The sequence below is a fragment of the Biomphalaria glabrata genome, chromosome 12 (assembly GCF_947242115.1).
Source record: "Biomphalaria glabrata chromosome 12, xgBioGlab47.1, whole genome shotgun sequence".
Lineage (NCBI taxonomy): Eukaryota > Metazoa > Mollusca > Gastropoda > Planorbidae > Biomphalaria > Biomphalaria glabrata.
In genome coordinates, this window is record NC_074722.1 from 36,182,871 (window position 1) to 36,203,885 (window position 21,015).

The 21,015-nt window shown below is 36.2% G+C and overlaps 1 protein-coding gene across 1 annotated transcript; it reads left to right on the forward strand.

Annotated features, from left to right (window-relative positions):
- The first annotated feature begins 3,324 nt into the window (after positions 1–3,324).
- LOC106074121 (aspartate dehydrogenase domain-containing protein-like) lies at positions 3,325–17,096 on the forward strand. The gene is made up of 8 exons (XM_056007206.1): positions 3,325–3,409; positions 6,615–6,750; positions 8,296–8,380; positions 11,043–11,186; positions 11,334–11,443; positions 12,596–12,712; positions 14,362–14,519; positions 15,274–17,096. The coding sequence occupies exons 1-8, from the start codon at positions 3,370–3,372 to the stop codon at positions 15,309–15,311; spliced, it is 828 nt and encodes a 275-aa protein (XP_055863181.1). The 5' UTR covers positions 3,325–3,369; the 3' UTR covers positions 15,312–17,096.
- The last annotated feature ends 3,919 nt before the right edge of the window (positions 17,097–21,015 follow it).

Sequence of the window (21,015 nt, forward strand, 5' to 3'; positions counted from 1 at the left end):
AGCAATTATAGGCCCTACATAAAACACTGAACCATAATCTTCAAATACAAAAACAAAATCTAATAAAATACTCAAAAACACTCAAAGATAAAGGCACACTCCTCGTCCCATATGCTATGACAAATTTGTACAAATGCTCCTTCTTCCGTAGTGCTATTAGAGCATGGAATGGGTTGCCTGAGCCAGCCAGGAAAACCAGTGAATTAGCAGAATTTTAGTCATTGGTTAATATGCATGACTAAATGCATAAGGAGTAGGACGTAATCATCTTCTTTTTTGAAGTAACTTCTGTATTAAATAAGTCATAATATAAGATAATACTTGAACTTTGCTAATTTAAGGTTAAGTCGTTGGTTTTCCTGGCTGATGGCAAGCAGTAACCCATTCTATGCACAGGGGGGTCATTGTTTGAAATTTTTATTTTGCACAAATCTAGATAGATCGCGATCTAAATCTTTAAATCTATATATATAATTTGACATATGCAAAGAAATATATATATATAGATCAGTGGCGTAGCAAGGTACCCATGGGCCCGGGTTCAAGAACATCTTGGTGGGCCTGGGTTCAAGAACATCTTGGTGGGTCCCCCAGCCAATAAGACAAATTTAGTGTGTGACAAATATGAGTAATCTAAATGCAAAGACATTCCAATGTAAAGATCGTACCTTTTAAAAAAAAATTTATTCGAATGGATGGTTTTGAGGTCATACGATGTGAACGTGTGGGCATTGGCATCGTATTGGTTTCAAAATCTACCACCGCAAGAAAACAAAGAAACAAATTTCAAATGGATGGTTTTGAGGTCATGGGATGAGAATGTATGGGCATTGGCATCGTACTGGTTTCAAAATCTACCACCACAAGAAAACAAAGAAACAAATTTCAAATGGATGGTTTTGAGGTCATAGGATGAGAATGTATGGGCATTGGCATCGTATTGGTTTCAAAATCTACCACCGCAAGAAAACAAAGAAACAAATTTCAAATGGATGGTTTTGAGGTCATAGGATGAGAATGTATGGGCATTGGCATCGTATTGGTTTCAAAATCTACCACCGCAAGAAAACAAAGAAACAAATTTCAAATGAATGGTTTTGAGGTCATAGGATGAGAATGTATGGGCATTGGCATCGTATTGGTTTCAAAATCAACCACCGCTGGAATCCGCTATCGGAATAATTTAAATAGGCACTCGCTGAACCTCCAAGAAAACATTTACCATCTATATCTCATTTAGCATGGGGATCCAATCCAGGACTTGAGTGACAGGCTCGAGCTAAATGGAAGATGGCATAAACACGGCTTGGTGTTAGACCGAATTGATGTTGGAAATCAAGTACCAGTGCTTCTTGTGACTGAATTAATAATAATGCTAGTCTTCGAGTCCGAAGATTAGTAAGGAATGCAGTATTTCCCGTGGATGCGCAGTCCCAGCTGTGACCTACATATGTTGCTACATCCAGGGCAAGCATAAACATTGTCCGCAGGCGGCCGATTTAGATTTTCTTTTCGCCATCTACGTTTGTCCTCGGCAGCAGATTTTCTTTTGGTCTCAAATGTGTATCCCGCGGCCTTGGTGAGTACCTTCCAGCTGTCTCCTTCCGACGCCGCATGCAGCCTGGTGCTCTCTTCTGTGTCAGCCAAGGAAAGTTGACGCCTAAGCTGGTCTTTGAAGCGTTTCCGTGGGGCGCCTCTGTTACGTCGACCACCCTTTAGCTCACCAAAAAAAAAGACTGCCTTTTGCATACGTTCGTCTCCCATACGGGATATGTGCCCTGCCCAGCGCAACTGTCGGACCAAAAGAAGTCCATCTATACTGTCCATACCGGCGTTCGCAAGGACATCGCTGTTTGTAGTACGGTCTTGCCACCGTATGTTCATGATGGAGCGCAAGCATCTTTGGTGGAAGCGCTCAAGAAGTCTTAGATGTTTCCTGTATAGTGTCCATGTCTCAGAGCCATACAGAAGGGTTGAGAGAACCACCGCCTGGTAGACACTGATTTTTGTAGGCAGGCGGAGCGATCTGCGATAACCGCCTGCGACTGAATTAGAGACAATATTATAAGCGCACATTCTTAAAAGCACGGGATACAACGATATTATTAACTAATATCTATTCGTTTTAAGACACATTAGGAAGTAGGCCCTAATATGTAAGCATGTAGTTTAAATATTGGACTATTAGTGTTAAGTTAAATTTTAATTTAGTTGATTGCCATAGACTGTATATGTATACGATGTAACCACTGCCTGCTACACAAGTAAATATCACCCCAGTATTGCGAGGACTATAGGACGTAACCACTGCCTGCTACAGAAGTAAATATCACACCAGTACTGCGAGGACTATAGGGCATAACCACTGCCTGCTACATAAGTAAATATCACACCATTACTGCGAGGACTATAGGACGTAACCACTGCCTGCTACAGAAGTAAATATCACCCCAGTATTGCGAGGACTATAGGACGTAACCACTGCCTGCTACACAAGTAAATATCACACCATTACTGCGAGGACTATAGGACGTAACCACTGCCTGCTACAGAAGTAAATATCACACCAGTACTGCGAGGACTATAGGACGGAACCACTGCCTGCTACAGAAGTAAATATCACCCCAGTATTGCGAGGACTATAGGACGTAACCACTGCCTGCTACAAAAGTAAATATCACACCATTACTGCGAGGACTATAGGACGTAACCACTGCCTGCTACACAAGTAAATATCACACTAGTACTCCGGGTTCAAGAACAACTTGATGGGCTCCTCTCCAGCCAATAAGACAAACTTAGTGTGTGACAAAAAATGAGTAAACTAAATATATAGACATTCCAATGTAAAGATCGTACCTTTTTATTTAAAAAAGTAATTATGTCATAACGTTTGATTCAGTTAGGACTGCATATAAGTAATAGTGTCTTAAAAGTCAATGTTTTTACAACTTCTTAACAGAGTTAAACTACTTAAAAGTGTTTCAAATGAACAAACAAATGTCGTTCTTCCTAAGTTCTAATGTGGGCTCCACTGGCCTTGAGGCATGGGCCCAAGCGTAATTAGCTCCTTCGCGCCATGGTTGCTACGCCACAGTTGTGGGCCCTTATTGCTTGTGGGCCCGGGTTCATTGAACCCCTTCGCGCCATGGATGCTACGCCACTGATATAGATCTAGATATTTAAGTTTGTCTTTTTACACATATCAAGATAAAAATGAAATAGTTATCACAGACCTATATTTATATATATATATATATTTACACTATATACTATTATATATACTATATATAGGTATGTGATTGATTACTAGATTACTGTCTTTCTGTACAGAAGATCTATTACGGATTTGTTTACGATTTGCTCACTATGTCAAAAAAAGTTGGAATAGTTGGTTTCGGACATTTAGGTAGAATTGAAATCTAAATTTTAATAAATCTAGCTAAATAGATCTGAAGCAAATCTTTTTTTTTGATTTAACTTAAAATGTAACCCACTACTAGACCTAGACTCTAGTAGTAGTAGACTAAGTACTTTAAGTAGTTTAAGTAAAGTAGAGTTTTCAGTTTAGAGTTTTTTAGTAGAAGAACTAAGAAGTGAAGAGGAATTACAAATTTTATTATTTATTAATTTTATTTATATTTTATTCTGGACATATTTATTATGATATTATAATTAATAATAGTATTATTTTAATAGATAACACTATCACTAACAGTAACTAATAACAGTAAAAACACTAATAGTACTAGACTCTAATAGATATTAGGATTATCAGTCACTAATAAGTATTAGTATTATATTAAATAATATATTATTATATAAGACTTAGACGAATCCGAACAACTGGATGCTTTGTGACTTATTGTCACACACGTCATTACATCTTTATTTTGATATTTAATATGAAACTAGCGCACTTTATTATATATATTTATCTGGCTCCTTTTGTCTCAAAAGGCCAATGGATGTGCCCAGATGAGTCACTGGTTTTGGTTTAGTGACCAGTTTAGTCTTGAGAATATAAATGAGATGGGGCAGAATCTGGTGTGGCTAATCAGGCCAATTCTGGAGCGGCAGACTTTGCCACAATTAATACATGTATGTGTATCATGTATGCATCTGATTCAGGGATAGCGGGCAGGGCAGCTTTCTTTTTTTTTCCCTCTTGATTAAGGTTGCTTTCATTTCTTTTGCTCTCAGCGAGGATTGTCCCAGCATGCACAGTCTGTCTCCATGCACTCCGGTCTTTGGCTATTTCTTCCCACATATACTTTCGTTGATGTCTGTGGCTCTCATGTCTCGCTTGCAGACATCTCTGTATGTTAGTCTTGGGCAGCCCTTGGGTCTGACTCCCTCCATAAGCTCAGCATATAAGATATCTTTCGGGATTCTACCATCTTGCATGCGGCTGACATGTCCGAGCCAGCTTTGTCTTCTTTGTGTCAGGAGAGCATACATGCTGTTCATATTAGCCAATTTCAAAACTTCCTGATTTGAGCAAAGAGAAAATCATTTCTGTTGTAGATCCACCTGCCCTAAAGCCACACTGTGACTCTGGATAAACATGTTCTGCCAAGATCTGTAATCACCTTTCCAACTATGCTAAGCAGTGAGATGCCTCTATAATTGTTACAATCAGAGCGGTCGCCTTTATTTCTATAAAGTGTAAGTATGTTGGAATCTTTCAATTCCTGGGGGACCATTCCTTGTTCCCAGCACAAGCTTAGCAGTTCATGGAGTGGCTTAATTAAGGCATGTTTTCCAGCCTGAATGACTTCAGCAGGAATGCCATCTCCTCCAGGTACTTTCCTGTGTGCAAACATGTCACTGGCTAAGCTCAGCTCCTTTACAGAGGGCATTTCGTCTAATTCCTTCAAAACTGGATGTGATGAGAAGTTGGAAACAGCATTTGGTGAGATGGCGTTTTCAATCTGCTAGAGTTCTGCATAGTACTCTACCCATTGCTCCATTTGCAGTGCATGATCACTGATGATTGATCCATCTTTTGACTTGAGTGGAGCACACTTGCTGGTGTGAGGTCCAAAGGTTTTTCTCATGCCCTCGTATAGTCTTATGTTTCCACAGTCGGCACAAGATTGAATATCTTCACATAGCTTCTGCCAGTATTTGTTAGCGCACTGTCTCGCTATTCTTTGGGCATTGTACCTTGCAGCTCTGAGCCTTTTGAAGTTGCTTGGGGTGGGATCCTTCTTTTAGATTAGCATGGCTGCTCTCTTGTTCCTAGTGTCAGTTTCCATATCTGGTAGATTAGCTTCAAACCAGTCCTCGCTTTTCTTGGTTTTGTTTCCAAAGACCAGTGATGACGCATAAACGTCCAGATTTTTTCTACCTTGATCTGCTGCAATAATTCTGCTTCTTCTATCAGCCTCAGCAGTGCATTCTTTCATTCTGGCTGCTCTGCTAGCCTTGTATCTTGAGACACTGACACTCACAGCTTTACACAATCAAGAGCTAGTGTTTCCCAGCCGTGAATGTCAATATCACACTCCTTGACAATGCTCTTAAGGATGTCTCAGTAATGCTTATGTTGACTATTTTTTGTTGACCCACCTGGGCAGCCTCCACCACAAGGAAGGGCAGTCAAGGTACCATTAAGATTCCTCTGGCTTTTTGGGACCTGTCCCAGCACTCAAACCACTTTTCCATTTCAATTTTTAAAAATTATTACTGCCAGAGTTTGATGAAAACTCACAATAAAAAAATAAAAAAGTAAAGTTTCCTTTTCAGACCTAGTGGTCTATAGGGCAGATGATGTAAAGGTCATCTGATGCTGTTAACTCTCCTTGTGGGCAAAGGAGTCAGCAGTGGTGTTGTCAGTCACACCTTTGTAAGTCAGTACCCACTGCATTATTACCAGGGTGCCATAGCATTGGTTTATTTATCTATCAGGTAACACATCTCTTTTCTCAACTTTTTTTCTCTCACACACTCACACACACACATCTATGTATATATTTCTATCTATTTTTTCTATCAATTTCATTTTCACTTAGAAGAAACAACAAAAGTTTTATTATTCACTGAGATTTTTTTTTTTTTTTTAAATAGTATTCTTTCCAATATTCCTTTTAAATATTTTATCAAATCACTAAATATAAGTCTTATTTCAGTAAAAGCAACTTGGCAAGGCACAGATATATTCTTTAATTGTTTTTATATATTTGTCTGGTTCCTTTTTATTGCTTGGCTCGTTAGGGGTTACTTAATAAGAACAATTAATACTGAATATACTTCAACTCTAACTCCAGCTATCCATGAATAACAAAAATACTTTAATATCAAGTAAAGCACACAATTATTTCACTCTCACGAGATAATACAAAACACCAGTCCAGGAAGTGACTGTCCAACCTTCCTGGACCGGGAACAAGACCTCACTAACTAACACACTCTCTCGCACATTCAAGGAAGTCTAAACCATTCAGTACACATCACGTGCAAGACTATTCACATTCATAACCTGGTAGTACACAAACAAGGGGATATAACTATCATACCATAATATTAAAGTAACATATTCACTCTCGCCATAACCCCCTGACATTATTGATTCCTTATAAATATAAGTTTTCTTCAATTCATCTGTTCAGGCCAGTTCCTGTTTTCTGAAATTAAGAAAAGAAATGACCTGGAATTGGTCTTTGTTTGGAATCGTACAGCGGCAGCACTAACTGGGCATGTCCCCGAGGAATTAATACTCCATGACCTCAATGACTTCAAGAACAGGTTGATAGTATACGGAACATTTTTTTTTTTCATTACCATAGTTAAACCATAGCTTAAAAGGCAAAATACCTAAATAAGTTTTTATACAGGTAACTCTTGATGTTCATCTGGGATGCTGTGAACTTGTGGTTTGTCTTTGCCCTATTGAGGGGGTGGGGGTTGGGTCCAAAACTTCATGTACAGGCACAAAATAGAGCAGAGAGATTCATAACAAATGAATATTCACATATGACTAGAGTATCACCTTTAGTAAAATTGCTAAATTTAGAAAGCCTTCAGGACAGAAGACTCAAAAGTAAAGTAGCAATTATACATAAAACACTGAACCATAATCTTCAAATACAAAAACAAAATTAAATGAAATACTCAGAAAGACACAAAGATAAAGGCAAATTCCTCATCCCATATGCTAGGAAAAATTTGTACTAATGCTCCTTCTTCTTTAATGCTATTAGAGCATAGAATGAGTTGATGAGCTAGCCAGGAAAACCAGTGACTTGGCAGAATTTAAGTCATTGGTTAATACGCATCACTGAATGCATGATGCGTAGGACGTAATCATCTTCTTTTTTGAAGTAACATCTGTATTAGATAAGATAAGATACTGAAGATGCCAACAAATCTTTGGCAATATGCCTTTCCAAAACACGCACATCTTTTAAAGGCAATTAGCGCCCATTTAACCCCAGATACATCAGATCTGGATAAAGTGGTCGGCTCCTCTCCATTAGGGCTAGAACAGAAAGATTTTAAAAACCCCCTTGTCCTACTTTCAGTCAGGGTGTTTCAAGGTCACTTGTTGTCACAGAGAAGTACATAGATGCCTAATTCATAAGTCGCTGGTCATTTGTGTATGTGTGCATATTACATATGTGAATGTTGTTCGTGTTTGCATCTATATTGTTATTGGTATAGTAGAAATGCTGAGGTAGACAATTGTAGTAAAACTGAATTTATATTTATTTGTACCTATAAAATTTTCTTATCTTATCATAATCATAAGTTTGAAGGTTAATAAAATGTAGAGCTGCATCATTCTGAAATCTGAAAACTTATTGTATGTTCGTAGAGTTGGTTGAATGTCATATCTTTCTAGGGAGACATGGTGGCTGAGTGGTAAGGCATTTGGCTTCCAAATTGGGAGTCCTGGGCTCAAATCCTGGTGAAGACTGGGATTTCTACTTTCGGGAATCTTAAGGTGCCTCTAAGTCCTCCCAACTCTAATAGATAGGCCTAACTGAAATTATATGGGTAAAAGTAAAGGCAGTCTGTCATTGTGCTGGCCACAGGACACCCTTGTTAACCATGGGCAATAGAAACAGATGACCTTTACATCATCTGCCCCATAGATCACTAGGTCTCATAGGGGAACTTTACTTTACATATCTTTCTAACTAATGGGACTTACCAGAAGAGCTGCGATGTTTTCAGCTATAAATTAATGCTGTAATTTTACCCACTTCACTTTAACTAGGTATTATACTTTATTAAGTTCATTGTTTTAAAATAATAATTGCATCATACTTTCCTTGTCCTGTAACTTAGATGTGCAGACCTGATTGTAGAGGTGGCCCACCCAACCATAACACAAGAGTACGGCCCATTGTTTTTACAGCATGCAGACTACATGGTATTTATACCTACAATCATTAGAATTTGCTATATCAGCTATTAACTTAATGAAGTGAAGAATTGTAAATTACCTTACTCTGAGTGTGTGTGCATCCACGAGTGTGTAGGTGTTGTTGTTTTTTTTAGTACATATTTTGACTTATTTCCTTTTGTTTGTAAATATAAATATAGGAATATATAATATAGTGAATATATACATATATATATATATTTAATATTTAAATATAGTGTGGGGGCCGGGGCTAGCTGGGGCATGTGACCATTGACCACTGGGGTGGTAATTTGCCTACGGGTGAAGGAATCTGGACCAGAGGAATGTTTTTTTTTTTCTTAGACATTCCTACGGTCTAGAGCAGTGTTTCCAAAACTTTCGACCTACGTGTTTCCCTATTATAATTTTGTAATGCCGAGTACCCTTCACCACCACCACCCTCACACACACACAAACTTTAATTTATTAACAGAACATAATAACTGGGTATTTTTTTTTTAAATCAGCATAGTTACTGAGGTGCAACGCGTACCCCCTCCAAAGTCTTCCCGTACCCCTGGGGGTACACGTACCCCACTTTGGGAAACACTAGTCTAGAGGTTAAATTAGCTTTGGGGTGTGTTACTGTAGGTGGTGCCGTCATATCCAGGGTCACTGGTTCCAGCCTCAGTCCCTTATTTTCTTCACATTCAATTCACTACTTTCTTTCATTCAATTCACTACTTTCTTTCGTTCAATTCACTACTTTCTTTCGTTCAATTCACTACTTTCTTTCATTCAATTCACTACTTTCTTTCATTCAATTCACTACTTTCTTTCGTTCAATTCACTACTTTCTTTCGTTCAATTCACTACTTTCTTTCATTCAATTCACTACTTTCTTTCGTTCAATTCACTACTTTCTTTCATTCAATTCACTACTTTCTTTCATTCAATTCACTACTTTCTTTCGTTCAATTCACTACTTTCTTTCGTTCAATTCACTACTTTCTTTCGTTCAATTCACTACTTTCTTTCATTCAATTCACTACTTTCTTTCATTCAATTCACTACTTTCTTTCATTCAATTCACTACTTTCTTTCGTTCAATTCACTACTTTCTTTCATTCAATTCACTACTTTCTTTCGTTCAATTCACTACTTTCTTTTGTTCAATTCACTACTTTCTTTCGTTCAATTCACTACTTTCTTTAGTTCAATTCACTACTTTCTTTCGTTCAATTCACTACTTTCTTTCGTTCAATTCACTACTTTCTTTCATTCAATTCACTACTTTCTTTCGTTCAATTCACTACTTTCTTTCATTCAATTCACTACTTTCTTTCGTTCAATTCACTACTTTCTTTCATTCAATTCACTACTTTCTTTCGTTCAATTCACTACTTTCTTTCGTTCAATTCACTACTTTCTTTCATTCAATTCACTACTTTCTTTCATTCAATTCACTACTTTCTTTCATTCAATTCACTACTTTCTTTCGTTCAATTCACTACTTTCTTTCATTCAATTCACTACTTTCTTTCGTTCAATTCACTACTTTCTTTCGTTCAATTCACTACTTTCTTTCGTTCAATTCACTACTTTCTTTCATTCAATTCACTACTTTCTTTCATTCAATTCACTACTTTCTTTCATTCAATTCACTACTTTCTTTCATTCAATTCACTACTTTCTTTCATTCAATTCACTACTTTCTTTCATTCAATTCACTACTTTCTTTCATTCAATTCACTACTTTCTTTCATTCAATTCACTACTTTCTTTCATTCAATTCACTACTTTCTTTCATTCAATTCACTACTTTCTTTCGTTCAATTCACTACTTTCTTTCGTTCAATTCACTACTTTCTTTCGTTCAATTCACTACTTTCTTTCGTTCAATTCACTACTTTCTTTCGTTCAATTCACTACTTTCTTTCATTCAATTCACTACTTTCTTTCGTTTAAAAACTTGGTCCCTGGTGCTGCTCTTATGTTTAATATGTATGTATTATTGTTTGTAAATATGCTAACATTTACCTTCAGATTGGAAAGTAGCATTAAAAATTCCAAAATCCTGATTATCTTTAATGTTAGAATAAATACTTTTTTTTTGTTGCTCTTTGGAGATTCGTTCATGTTTAGATTTATTAGTATTAAATCTCAAAGTTCATATGCTAGTGAAATCCTGTCTGTCACATTAATCTTCTGTTTCTACATTTGCTTGAGAATATTTTCAAAGCTTTCATTGCAAGTGGTAAAAAAAATTTTAGATTTTTTTTTTTGGGGGGGGGGGGGGAATGGGGGGGAGAGAATCTAACAGTCATTAGGTTTTAAGAGCAAAATAATCGGTCTATAACAACGGTTCTCCACCTTTTAAACTCGGCGACCCCTCTTTACAATCCCACACTCTGCCGCGACCCCACCCCCCCCCCCGCTTAGACACACAGCAATAGAAGAATAGACAGAACTATTCATTTTTTCGATGGTCTCTGGCGACCCCTGATAAATTGTCAATCGACCCCTAAGGGGGTCGCGACCCACAGGTTAAGAACCCCTGGTCTATAAGATATATAAAGGAATTAGTCCTTTCTAAAAAGTATCATTTTAAAAGGTTTTTTTTTTGAGAGTGTGTTTTTATATTTGCTCTTAGTAAATATTTATTTTGTTATTTGTTTTACTTTAACAGATTGGCTCCCCTACAGCTCTGGCAGATACCCGATTAGAAACCAGCCTTCGATCAGCTGCCACAAAACATGGATTGTACATTCCACAAGGAGCTTTCTGGGGTGGTGAAGATATCAGAAAAATGGCAGATAGAGGAACTCTCCAGGTAATGTGCCGTCTACATTTACGAGATGTTATTTTTTTTTATAAATCTTCTGACTGCATTCATTAACAATTTTTATCTTCTTAAGATGAAATTTCAATAATTGAGATTTTAAATTTCAAATCTTCCTTCTTTGTTGTTGACTGCCAGGCTTTACGAGTCACAATGAAGAAACATCCGTCCTGTTTCCTGCTGAATGGAGAGATTGAGGTGTTAAACAAAACTGTCACAGACACGCCAGTCAGGTTATATGAAGGCAGGTTTTTACTTCATTTGTTAGTTTTCTTGTACAAAATGTCCGGGAGGTGGGGTTGTCTACGAAGATCTGATTTATGAATAGTGAACATATAATATTTACATAACATTTTTTACCAAATTATTAAATTTTTACTACGATACCCTTACTATTTTAACTGTGAATAGACCTTGATTTTAATGATTTAACTGTATAGAATTTGGCCCTTGTTGTGTAGAGAGAGTGGTCCTTAAGGGACTGCAGGCACGACATGGCCTAAATTGTGCCGATGTGCCTAAAACCAAAACCAAACCAAGACCGTGTTTTTAATGACTTAACTGTATGGAATTTAGCTTTTGTAAAGGAGAGTGATCCTTGAGGGATTACGGGCACGACATGGCCTAAATTGTGCCGATGTGCCAAAAACTCAAACTCAAAACTCAAAATGGGAATCTGGAAGACTGACAATAGATCATGAGACAGAAATAGATTCTCCTGTAAACATTTCATTCCAGAAACAATTTACACATGACGACATGTGTCATTTAGATAATATAATATAATATACAATATAATAGTTTTTCATGAAGAATGTATCAATTGCTAGATTTTAGCATGAAAATAAATATTTACTGGCTCCTTACACGCTTTGGATTCATCTCTGCCAGCAACAAGCTAATCATAGTTCTATGAAGTAAAATATTTTTTTCCATCTCAACTCCAGAGAACATTAAGAAACTAAAAACAGAGCATTCATAACAAGCAAATATTGACATTTGATTAAAGTAACACCTTTAGTAACATTAAAAACTCTTAAGGATAGAAGACTTTAAAGTAGCAATTATACATAAAACACTGAACCATAATCTTCAAATACAAAAATAAAACATGATAAAAAAATACTTAGAAAGACATAACAGCACTTTTCTTGTTCCATATACTGGGATAGATTTTTACAAATACTCCTTCTTCCCTAGAGATATTAGAGCACAATGAAAAAGACATTTAAACTCTCACTATTATTTCATTTATTAATACTCTTTTAAATTATACATGTATTTATTGTCTTAATATTGATGCAAAATGTATTGAATTAGAAAACTTTTATATCTGTTTCATGACTTTTATTTCTTTGAAACTTGTAATTAAAAAAAAATGTCATCTCCTGTAAAGGAAGTGTTGGTGGTTTGTGTCCCCTGGCTCCTAACAACGTGAACACAATGGCAGCCGCCGCTTTGGCTGCGCACAATTTGGGCTTCGAAAAAGTTCAAGGAGTTTTGGTGTCGGACCCAAGGTAGAAACATTTCACCATTTACATTATAGTGTGATTTAGGAATGTTTAAGAGATTTCGTTTGATTGAGTGAACAGCAGGTGCTCTCTTTGTGTTTTAAAAATTATTATATCTCCACATTTAATCATTTGTTATTTTATTTCTACATCTATATAGCTGTATTAATGTAATCTATTGTAATAAGTTTGTCTTGTAGCTGTAAATGGCTGTCTGACTTCAACAGATTTACTCAGAAGATGTTTGAGTATCTTGTACGGGTGTTTTACTTGCAATCTTGAACTAAACAAAACAAAGCCTATCACAAGAATAAGCAAAACTTAATACAAAAAGGACACAGTTGGGTCTTTGTCTGTAATACGATGATGTCATCTTGAAATCCTAACACTAATTGATTAATATTAACATCAACAAGCTAAGCCCCACTATCTGTGATAACATAAATGTTGCGTTCAAGGTCCCTCGTCGACTATGATGCTTTACTATACCAAGTGCTAAACACTATTAATATGAAACAGGTTTTATTTGTTTTTTTAAGTGATAATAACTTGGTGGTGGGTATTATAATTATTTTACAGTAAAATAAAAAATAAAAAGTTCCAGTCTTTGTTTTGTTATTAAATACACAAACCTTAATTGTAATCTTTGAAAAGCGAGTTTTTAATTTTAATTCTTGTTTTTAAATTAGGAAGTTTGTATGATTAAAAAGAGCTTAATCGTAACCAAGACATGCATGACTAGATTTGACACATGAATATGCATTAGGACATAATTATCTTCTCTTTTGAAGTAACATTTGTAATTTATAAGATAAGATAAGATAATAGTTTCCTCACAATGTATTCTGAAAAATGTTCATGAAAATCATTATCTAAGTAGGAATGTACCAACTTCTGGTATATTATTCCTGAATTTTTATATGTAGCTTATTTCACAAAGCCAAGTTTACAAACTAATGAATTAGTTCCATCAAGAATGTTGATTTTTTTTTTGCTGGATGTCGCAATACTTACATCATTGCTCGATTTGCTTAATTAACCAGTTAAAAACCTGCACTCTTCATTAAATATTCAAACTCAAAGACAATGCTTTATTATCAAGTAAGGAGTGTGCATACTTCTTTTCCAGTCCAGGTTTTATCTTTTTGTAATTTCAATCAGGATTCAGGTATTAAAAGGGAAAATTGCCAGGGGTTGTTTTCTTTTCTTTAAGAAACAAACTTTTTGGTTGAGTTATTTCCCATTGTCTTAAAACATGTTTTTGAACTAAGAAAAGTTTAAAGTAAATAGTTCAGTGTTACAAGGAAATGCTCTAGACTTACAAAGTGAATGTTCTAGACTTAAAAAGTGAATGTTCTAGAATTAAAAATGAATGTTCTAGACTTCAAAGTAAATGTTCTTGACTTGAAAGTGAATGTTCTTGACTTCAAAGTAAATGTTCTTGACTTGAAAGTGAATGTTCTAGAATTAAAAATGAATGTTCTAGACTTCAAAGTAAATGTTCTTGACTTGAAAGTGAATGTTCTAGAGCTATTAATCTCTTTGGAAAATTCTGAATCATTCATTTCCTAAGTAACTCATTTCTAAAATATTTGGTATTTTAATATTTTAAACTTTCTCTGTTCCAATGTGTTTTTTAATATCCACATTTCCAGTTTAACTAACTGGCATATTGTTGAGGTTGAGGTCTGGGGACCTGGAGATATAGAGGCTGACAAAACATTTTACTGCAAGACAGTTCGTCGCAATCCCGCAGCCTTAGGGGCAGTGACTGGTTCAGCGACATATGTTTCATTCCTCAGCAGTGTATTAGGTGAGGAGCAAAAGTTCTTTTTCAAATTAGAAATCTAAAGTTCAAATCAGAAATCTAAAATTCAAATCAGAAATCTAAAGTTCAAATCAGAAATCTAAAGTTCAAATCAGAAATCTAAAGTTCAAATCAGAAATCTAAAGTTCAAATCAGAAATCTAAAGTTCCAATCAGAAATCTAAAGTTTCAGATTAGAGCAAATGTTTCGGTTAATTGTGATGTACATGTAAAAAAAAAAAAGATTTGCAAATGTTATGAACAATGTTTACTGAGTCTTAATGTCTGTCACTCCTAAAAAATGCTGTTAGGAAATAGTAAAGTTCGTCTTTCAGACCTTGCGATCCTTAGGGCAGATGATGTTAAGGTCATCTGTTTTTTTTGGCCAATGGTTAATGACCAGGGTGTCATGTTGCCAGCCCAATGACCAACTGCTTTTACTAACCCTTTCCCCAACTACCCCAGGTATCCATTAGAGTTGGATAGACTCAAGGGTGACCTAAAAATCCAGAAATTTAAAACCCAGTCTTTACCAAGATTAGAATCCAGAACCTTAGGTTCGGAAGCGAAGAGCTTAAGCACTCAGCTACTGCGCCCCCCCCCCCCCCCCCCCATTTAAGAAATAGTCTTCTTGTTACATTTGAATTGATTTAGCTATAATAAATTTGATTTTTAAAGCTAAATTTATTGTCATAAAAAGAAATTATTTTATGAATGGCTTATCTTTTAAACATTATCATGAACTCATTTTATTTTCACAGGTGCTCATGGCAAAGGACCAGGTGTTCACTTATGTTAGGGAGACGCACAAAAGGAGCCAGTATCTGCAACTTGAAGAGATTTTTCTTGGATTGAAAAGAGTTTGTGACAGGCTAGAGGTCTTCCGATGTTTTTCTTGGACCAATTCCTCCTTCAGATTTGAATGCTACAGAGGTGATGGCTAATAACTAGCTTACCATGTCAATGTTCTGTACCTTGCATAAGATCATAGAGTATATTTGGGACTGGGGTTGTCTTCATGCATGGTTCAGACAGGGCTGTCACAGGATATAGGACAAACATTGTGTTGACTCTGCTGTTATTGTTCTAGTCTTCCACTTGTTCAGTGCCTACATTTTTTATTGTTATCTTGTTCAGCAGAGTTTTATTTACTAGGATTAACCATTGTTAATGTAATGCAGGGGTTCTCAACCTGTGGGTCACGACCCCCTTGGGGGGTCGATTGAAGATTTGCCAGAGGTTGCCTAAGACCATCAAAAATATGGATTGTTTTTGTCTATTCTATTATTGCTCTGTGTGTGTGTGTGGGGGGGGGTCGCAGCAGTGTGGGGGATTCTAAAATGGGGTCGCCGAGCTTGAAAAGTTGAGAACCGCTGATGTAATGTATATAAAGATATATTTACATTTGAGTCTACTTAACAAACTTCAGTTCTCCTTGTTTGTTGAACTTGACCCAAATACAGAAATCAATTATTGGGGACTTTCACGTTGAACTAACTAATCAAGGACCTGAAATTTCACTATTGCCAACTAGAATAAAAATATAATTTGAGATACTAACAGAAAAGTTTTTAAAATGTAATTTTGCAGTGCTAAAAAAGGTGCTCACAAATTATCATATAAATCTTTTTTTTTAATTTAGCTTACCAACACTTCCTTCATTCTGTACACTGGATACGCTAAAAAAACTTGATATTTAAAGTTTTTTCACACATTGATGAAAATCTCTACTTCCGGTACTGACATTTGAGACAATGAACTCTTCAAATTTTGTGGAGAATAATTCTTAAAATGTAATTTTTCATTTCTTCATTGTTTTTTTTTATATATTTAAATTTAACATTTCTAATTAAGTCTTATCAAAATTTTTCTTGAATTTTTAAAAAATAGTGTATCAAAAAGCAAAGAAGCACATAATATTGATAGCTATAGTAGTGCCTTCTAAAGTCCTTTTTTCAACCTCTAAACTCAAAGTCTTGTCTTTTATGGTCTTCACTTTTCTCTGTGTTTATATTGTTTAGAACATTTGTCTGGTCAGGAAAGTCACTTTTATTTTAAAGTACTTTCTATCTTTTCTATCTTTAGGTCATCAGTTTCTTTGGCCAACAGTTAACGAGCAGGGTGTCATGTGGCCAGCACAATGACTAACCAGTTGTTTTTTTTCCCCAACTTAAGTCAAGCACCCATTAAAGTTGATATTGACTCACGGTTGTCCTTAAAATTTTGAAATTCAAAATCCCAGTTTTCACCAAGATTTGAACCCAAGACCCCAGGTTCAGAAGCCAATTGCTTAACCCCTCGGCCACCACACTCCTATAAAACAGATGACCTTAACCTTTGCCCTATTGATTACAAGGTTTGAAAAGGAGAACTTGTTTATTGCACAACCCTACAAATAGTTTTGTACTAAATACTTCATTTCATTCAATGCACATAATGATAGATATAAAAGAGTTCTCTTGTATTACTCAGAAAGATTTTAATTCTATTCTATACAAGATGCTAATCTTACCTCCTTGGAAGTGTTCTATATGATAGAAGTTTTATTTGTTTCATATGAAAATAAACTGTCATTCGAAGACTATTGTGAGTTGTTGTTTTTTCGTTACCACATTTGACATTGTTTAGTAATTTGTGGGTGACATTTCAGTGTTTTGATGTAAACCCCACAAAGCTATGATGTAAACCACACAAAGCTATGATGTAAACCACACAAAGCTATGATGTAAACCACACAAAGCTATGATGTAAACCACACAAAGCTATGATGTAAACCACACAAAGCTATGATGTCAACCACACAAAGCTATGATGTAAACCACACAATGCTATGAAGTAAACCACACAATGCTATTATGTCAACCACACAAAGCTATGATGTAAACCACACAATGCTATGATGTAAACCACACAATGCTATGAAGTAAGCCACACAAAGCTATGATGTAAACCACACAAAGCTATGATGTAAACCACACAAAGCTATGATGTAAACCACACAATTCTATGATGTAAACCACACAAAGCTATGATGTAAACCACACAATGCTATGAAGTAAACCACACAAAGCTTTGATGTAAACCACACAAAGCTATGATGTAAACCACACAATTCTATGATGTAAACCACATAATGCTATGATGTAAACCACACAAAGCCTGTAACTGAAAAGCACATACAAGTTTCTCTAAATTCAAAAGTGAATGATAATTCTTAAGCAGTAACAAAAATGTCAACAAATCTTTTTTGAAACGCCAGCATATAACTAGTAGTTTCAATGTAAGAGAAGGAGATTAGTTTCCTACATTTCAAATGTACTACAATCCTGTCTCAAGTCTAATTGTATAACTCTGGTTTGATAGGAAACAGTTTCCTTTCTTTTTGTGGCATATAATTTACATAATAGGCATTTAGTATAGCGATGCACCATAGTTTACTGACTTAGAACACAGGATAGTGGAATATGGCTTGCTGATGTTAATATTAGTTTTATGGTGTTATGACTTCAGGTTGACAACATCGTATTACCGACAAAGACTTGACTGTGGCCTTTACATATTAAAATTCGTTCAAGTTATTCAACAGTCTGGACTTGTTCTTTGCTTGTTATTCTGATCGTGATTGTCTGTTACACGCACTCGCAATAAGCTTCTCTGAAAGCGTTCAGCATTGACCCCAGCCACCTGGGAGACAGAAGCACATGGCAGAGCATCATGGCGTCGCGCTGTGAAAACTGGCGCACAGGTTGCTGAGGACAAGAAAACAGCGCTGGCAGAAAAAACAAAGCGTCAGAGAAAAAAAACAGAAGAAAAGCAAGGCAAACGACACTAGCTCCAGGTGGAAAAACCTGCCCAGTGTGCAGCCGAAAATTTCGGGCCCACATAGGTCTCACCAGCCACATGAGGAAGCACAAAAGCCCATTGCAAAGCCCTCAGCCCCCTGGATGACAAAATTGGTCATCATCGAACCACGATGGACGAACTATATACCGGTACTCGCAAGAAATACACCCGTACAAGATTCTCAGACATCTCCTGTGTCATTTTTGCAAGTCAGACTTAGGGCCTACATCTGCAAGACAGACCTATTACAATACTGGCATTGAAGGTGGTACATCCATTAAGCAGGATAAGAAGATTTATATTTTAAGGACAAAGTCTTATATACGTTCATAGCATGTTTGTGCTATACCAAACATATTTTGATGTCAGAACAAAGTCATAGCATGTTTGTGCTATACCAAACATATTTTGATGTCAGAACAAAGTCATAGCATGTTTGTGCTATACCAAACATATTTTGATGTCAGAACAAAGTTATAGCATGTTTGTGCTATACCAAACATATTTTGATGTCAGAACAAAGTTATAGCATGTTTGTACTATACCAAACATATTTTGATGTCAGAACAAAGTCATAGCATGTTTGTGCTATACCAAACATATTTTGATGTCAGAACAAAGTCATAGCATGTTTGTGCTATACCAAACATATTTTGATGTCAGAACAAAGTCAGAGCATGTTTGTGCTATACCAAACATATTTTGATGTCAGAACAGTCATAGCATGTTTGTGCTATACCAAACATATTTTGATGTCAGAACAAAGTCAGAGCATGTTTGTGCTATACCAAACATATTTTGATGTCAGAACAGTCATAGCATGTTTGTGCTATACCAAACATATTTTGATGTCAGAACAAAGTAGGAAGAAACAAAGACACATTCCTCGTCCCATATGCTGGAACAAATTTGTACAAATACTCCTTCTTCCCTAGTACTATTAGAGCATGGAATGGGTTGCCTGAACTAACCAGGAAAACCAGTGACTTGGCAGAATTTAAGTCATTGGTTAATATGCATGACTAAATGCATGACGCGTAGGACGTAATCATCTTCTTTTTTGAAGTAACGTCTGTATTAGGCCTATATAAGATAAGATAAAAAAGTTTAGCAAAAGTCATCTGGATGGAATTAACTTTCTGGGTTTCTCTTTCGCTAGTTTCAAGAAAGGAGGCACGGTGGCTGAGTGGTAAAGTGCTTAGTTTTTTAACTGGAGGTCCTGGGTTCGAATCTCGTAGATTTTTTTCAATTTTGGGATCTTTTGGGCGCCTCTAAATCCTCTCAGCTCAAACAGGTCCCAGGTTCGGAAGCCTATCGCTGTACCACTCGGCCACCGCGCCTGTGAAGAAGAAACCTCCAATATTCAGGTTATAACCTTTTTGTACTATCATTTTCTCTCCCGGTTCAAAAAGTTTACACTTGTCTCCTCCCCCAACACGTTCAGGTCAAACTTGAATAGTAGGTCAACTGTGTAATCTCGAGCCTTTTGCAACATGACCTGGTTTCAAATTTAGCCAATCATTCGATTATTAGCCCTATTTACATTAAAAGGCGAAATAAATATTTTTCCACTGCAGGTGATAAATTTATGATGGTAATCGTACCAAGACCAAGTTGTTTGTTGTTATGCATATATGAGAGAGAGAGACAGACAGAGAGAGAGAGAGAGACAGACAGACAGACAGACTATAGTCTATAATTACAGAATTATTGATAAAAATAAAAAGAGAAACAAAATAAATCTTTCTTCTAAAATTGGTTTATAAACAAAAAAATGTAGAGAAGTAACACCATCTATCTCTTTTTCTCTCTCTCGATTTTTTCTTTTTTTTTATCTTATTCCCCCAATCTCTCTTTTCTCTACCACTTTCCTCGTTCTCCATTTCCCTCTCTTTCTCTTTGTCTCTCTTTCTCTCTTTCTTTCTCATTCTATTTATCTATCTCTTTCTCTCTCTCTCTCTCTCTCTCTTTATCTCCATTTTTTTCTCTTCTCGTCTATCTTTCTCATTCTCTCTCTTCCTCCCTCTCTCCCTCTCTCTCTCTCTCTGCGTCTCTCTCGCATGACATTATAACATCAAGGATATTACTTTCAAAAGATAAATGAGCCAAGTCAGAGGAACTGAACTTATGAGCTTTATAATGCAATATGGGCCAAGTCAAAGGAACTGCACTTAGGATCTTTATAATGCGATATGAGCCAAGTCAAAGGAACTGCACTTAGGATCTTTATAATTCGATATGAGCCAAGTCAAAGGAACTGCACTTAGGATCTTTATAATTCGATATGAGCCAAGTCAAAGGAACTACACTTATGAGCTTTATAATGCAATGTGGGCCAAGTCAAAGGAACTGTACTTATGAGCTTTATAATGCAATGTGGGCCAAGTCAAAGGAACTGTACTTATGAGCTTTATAATGCAATGTGGGCCAAGTCAAAGGAACTGTACTTATGAGCTTTATAATGCGAGTGGGCCAAGTCAAAGGAACTGTACTTATGAGCTTTATAATGCGAGTGGGCCAAGTCAAAGGAACTGTACTTATGAGCTTTATAATGCGATGTGGGCCAAGTCAAAGGAACTGAACTTAGTATCTTTATAATGCGATGTGGGCAGTGGGCCGAGTCCAAAGAAATGCCCCTTAGGGAAAAAAAAAAGCTTTGA

What these genes read in the sequence shown, in the direction of transcription:
- LOC106074121 (XM_056007206.1), top strand. Translation starts at nt 3,370, where the DNA reads ATGTCAAAAAAAGTTGGAATAGTTGGTTTCGGACATTTAG. An exon ending in GTCAGGTTATATGAAGGCAG is followed by an intron (nt 11,444 to 12,595) that starts GTTTTTACTTCA and finishes CTGTAAAGGAAG; the next exon opens with TGTTGGTGGTTTGTGTCCCC. An exon ending in ATTCCTCAGCAGTGTATTAG is followed by an intron (nt 14,520 to 15,273) that starts GTGAGGAGCAAA and finishes TTATTTTCACAG; the next exon opens with GTGCTCATGGCAAAGGACCA.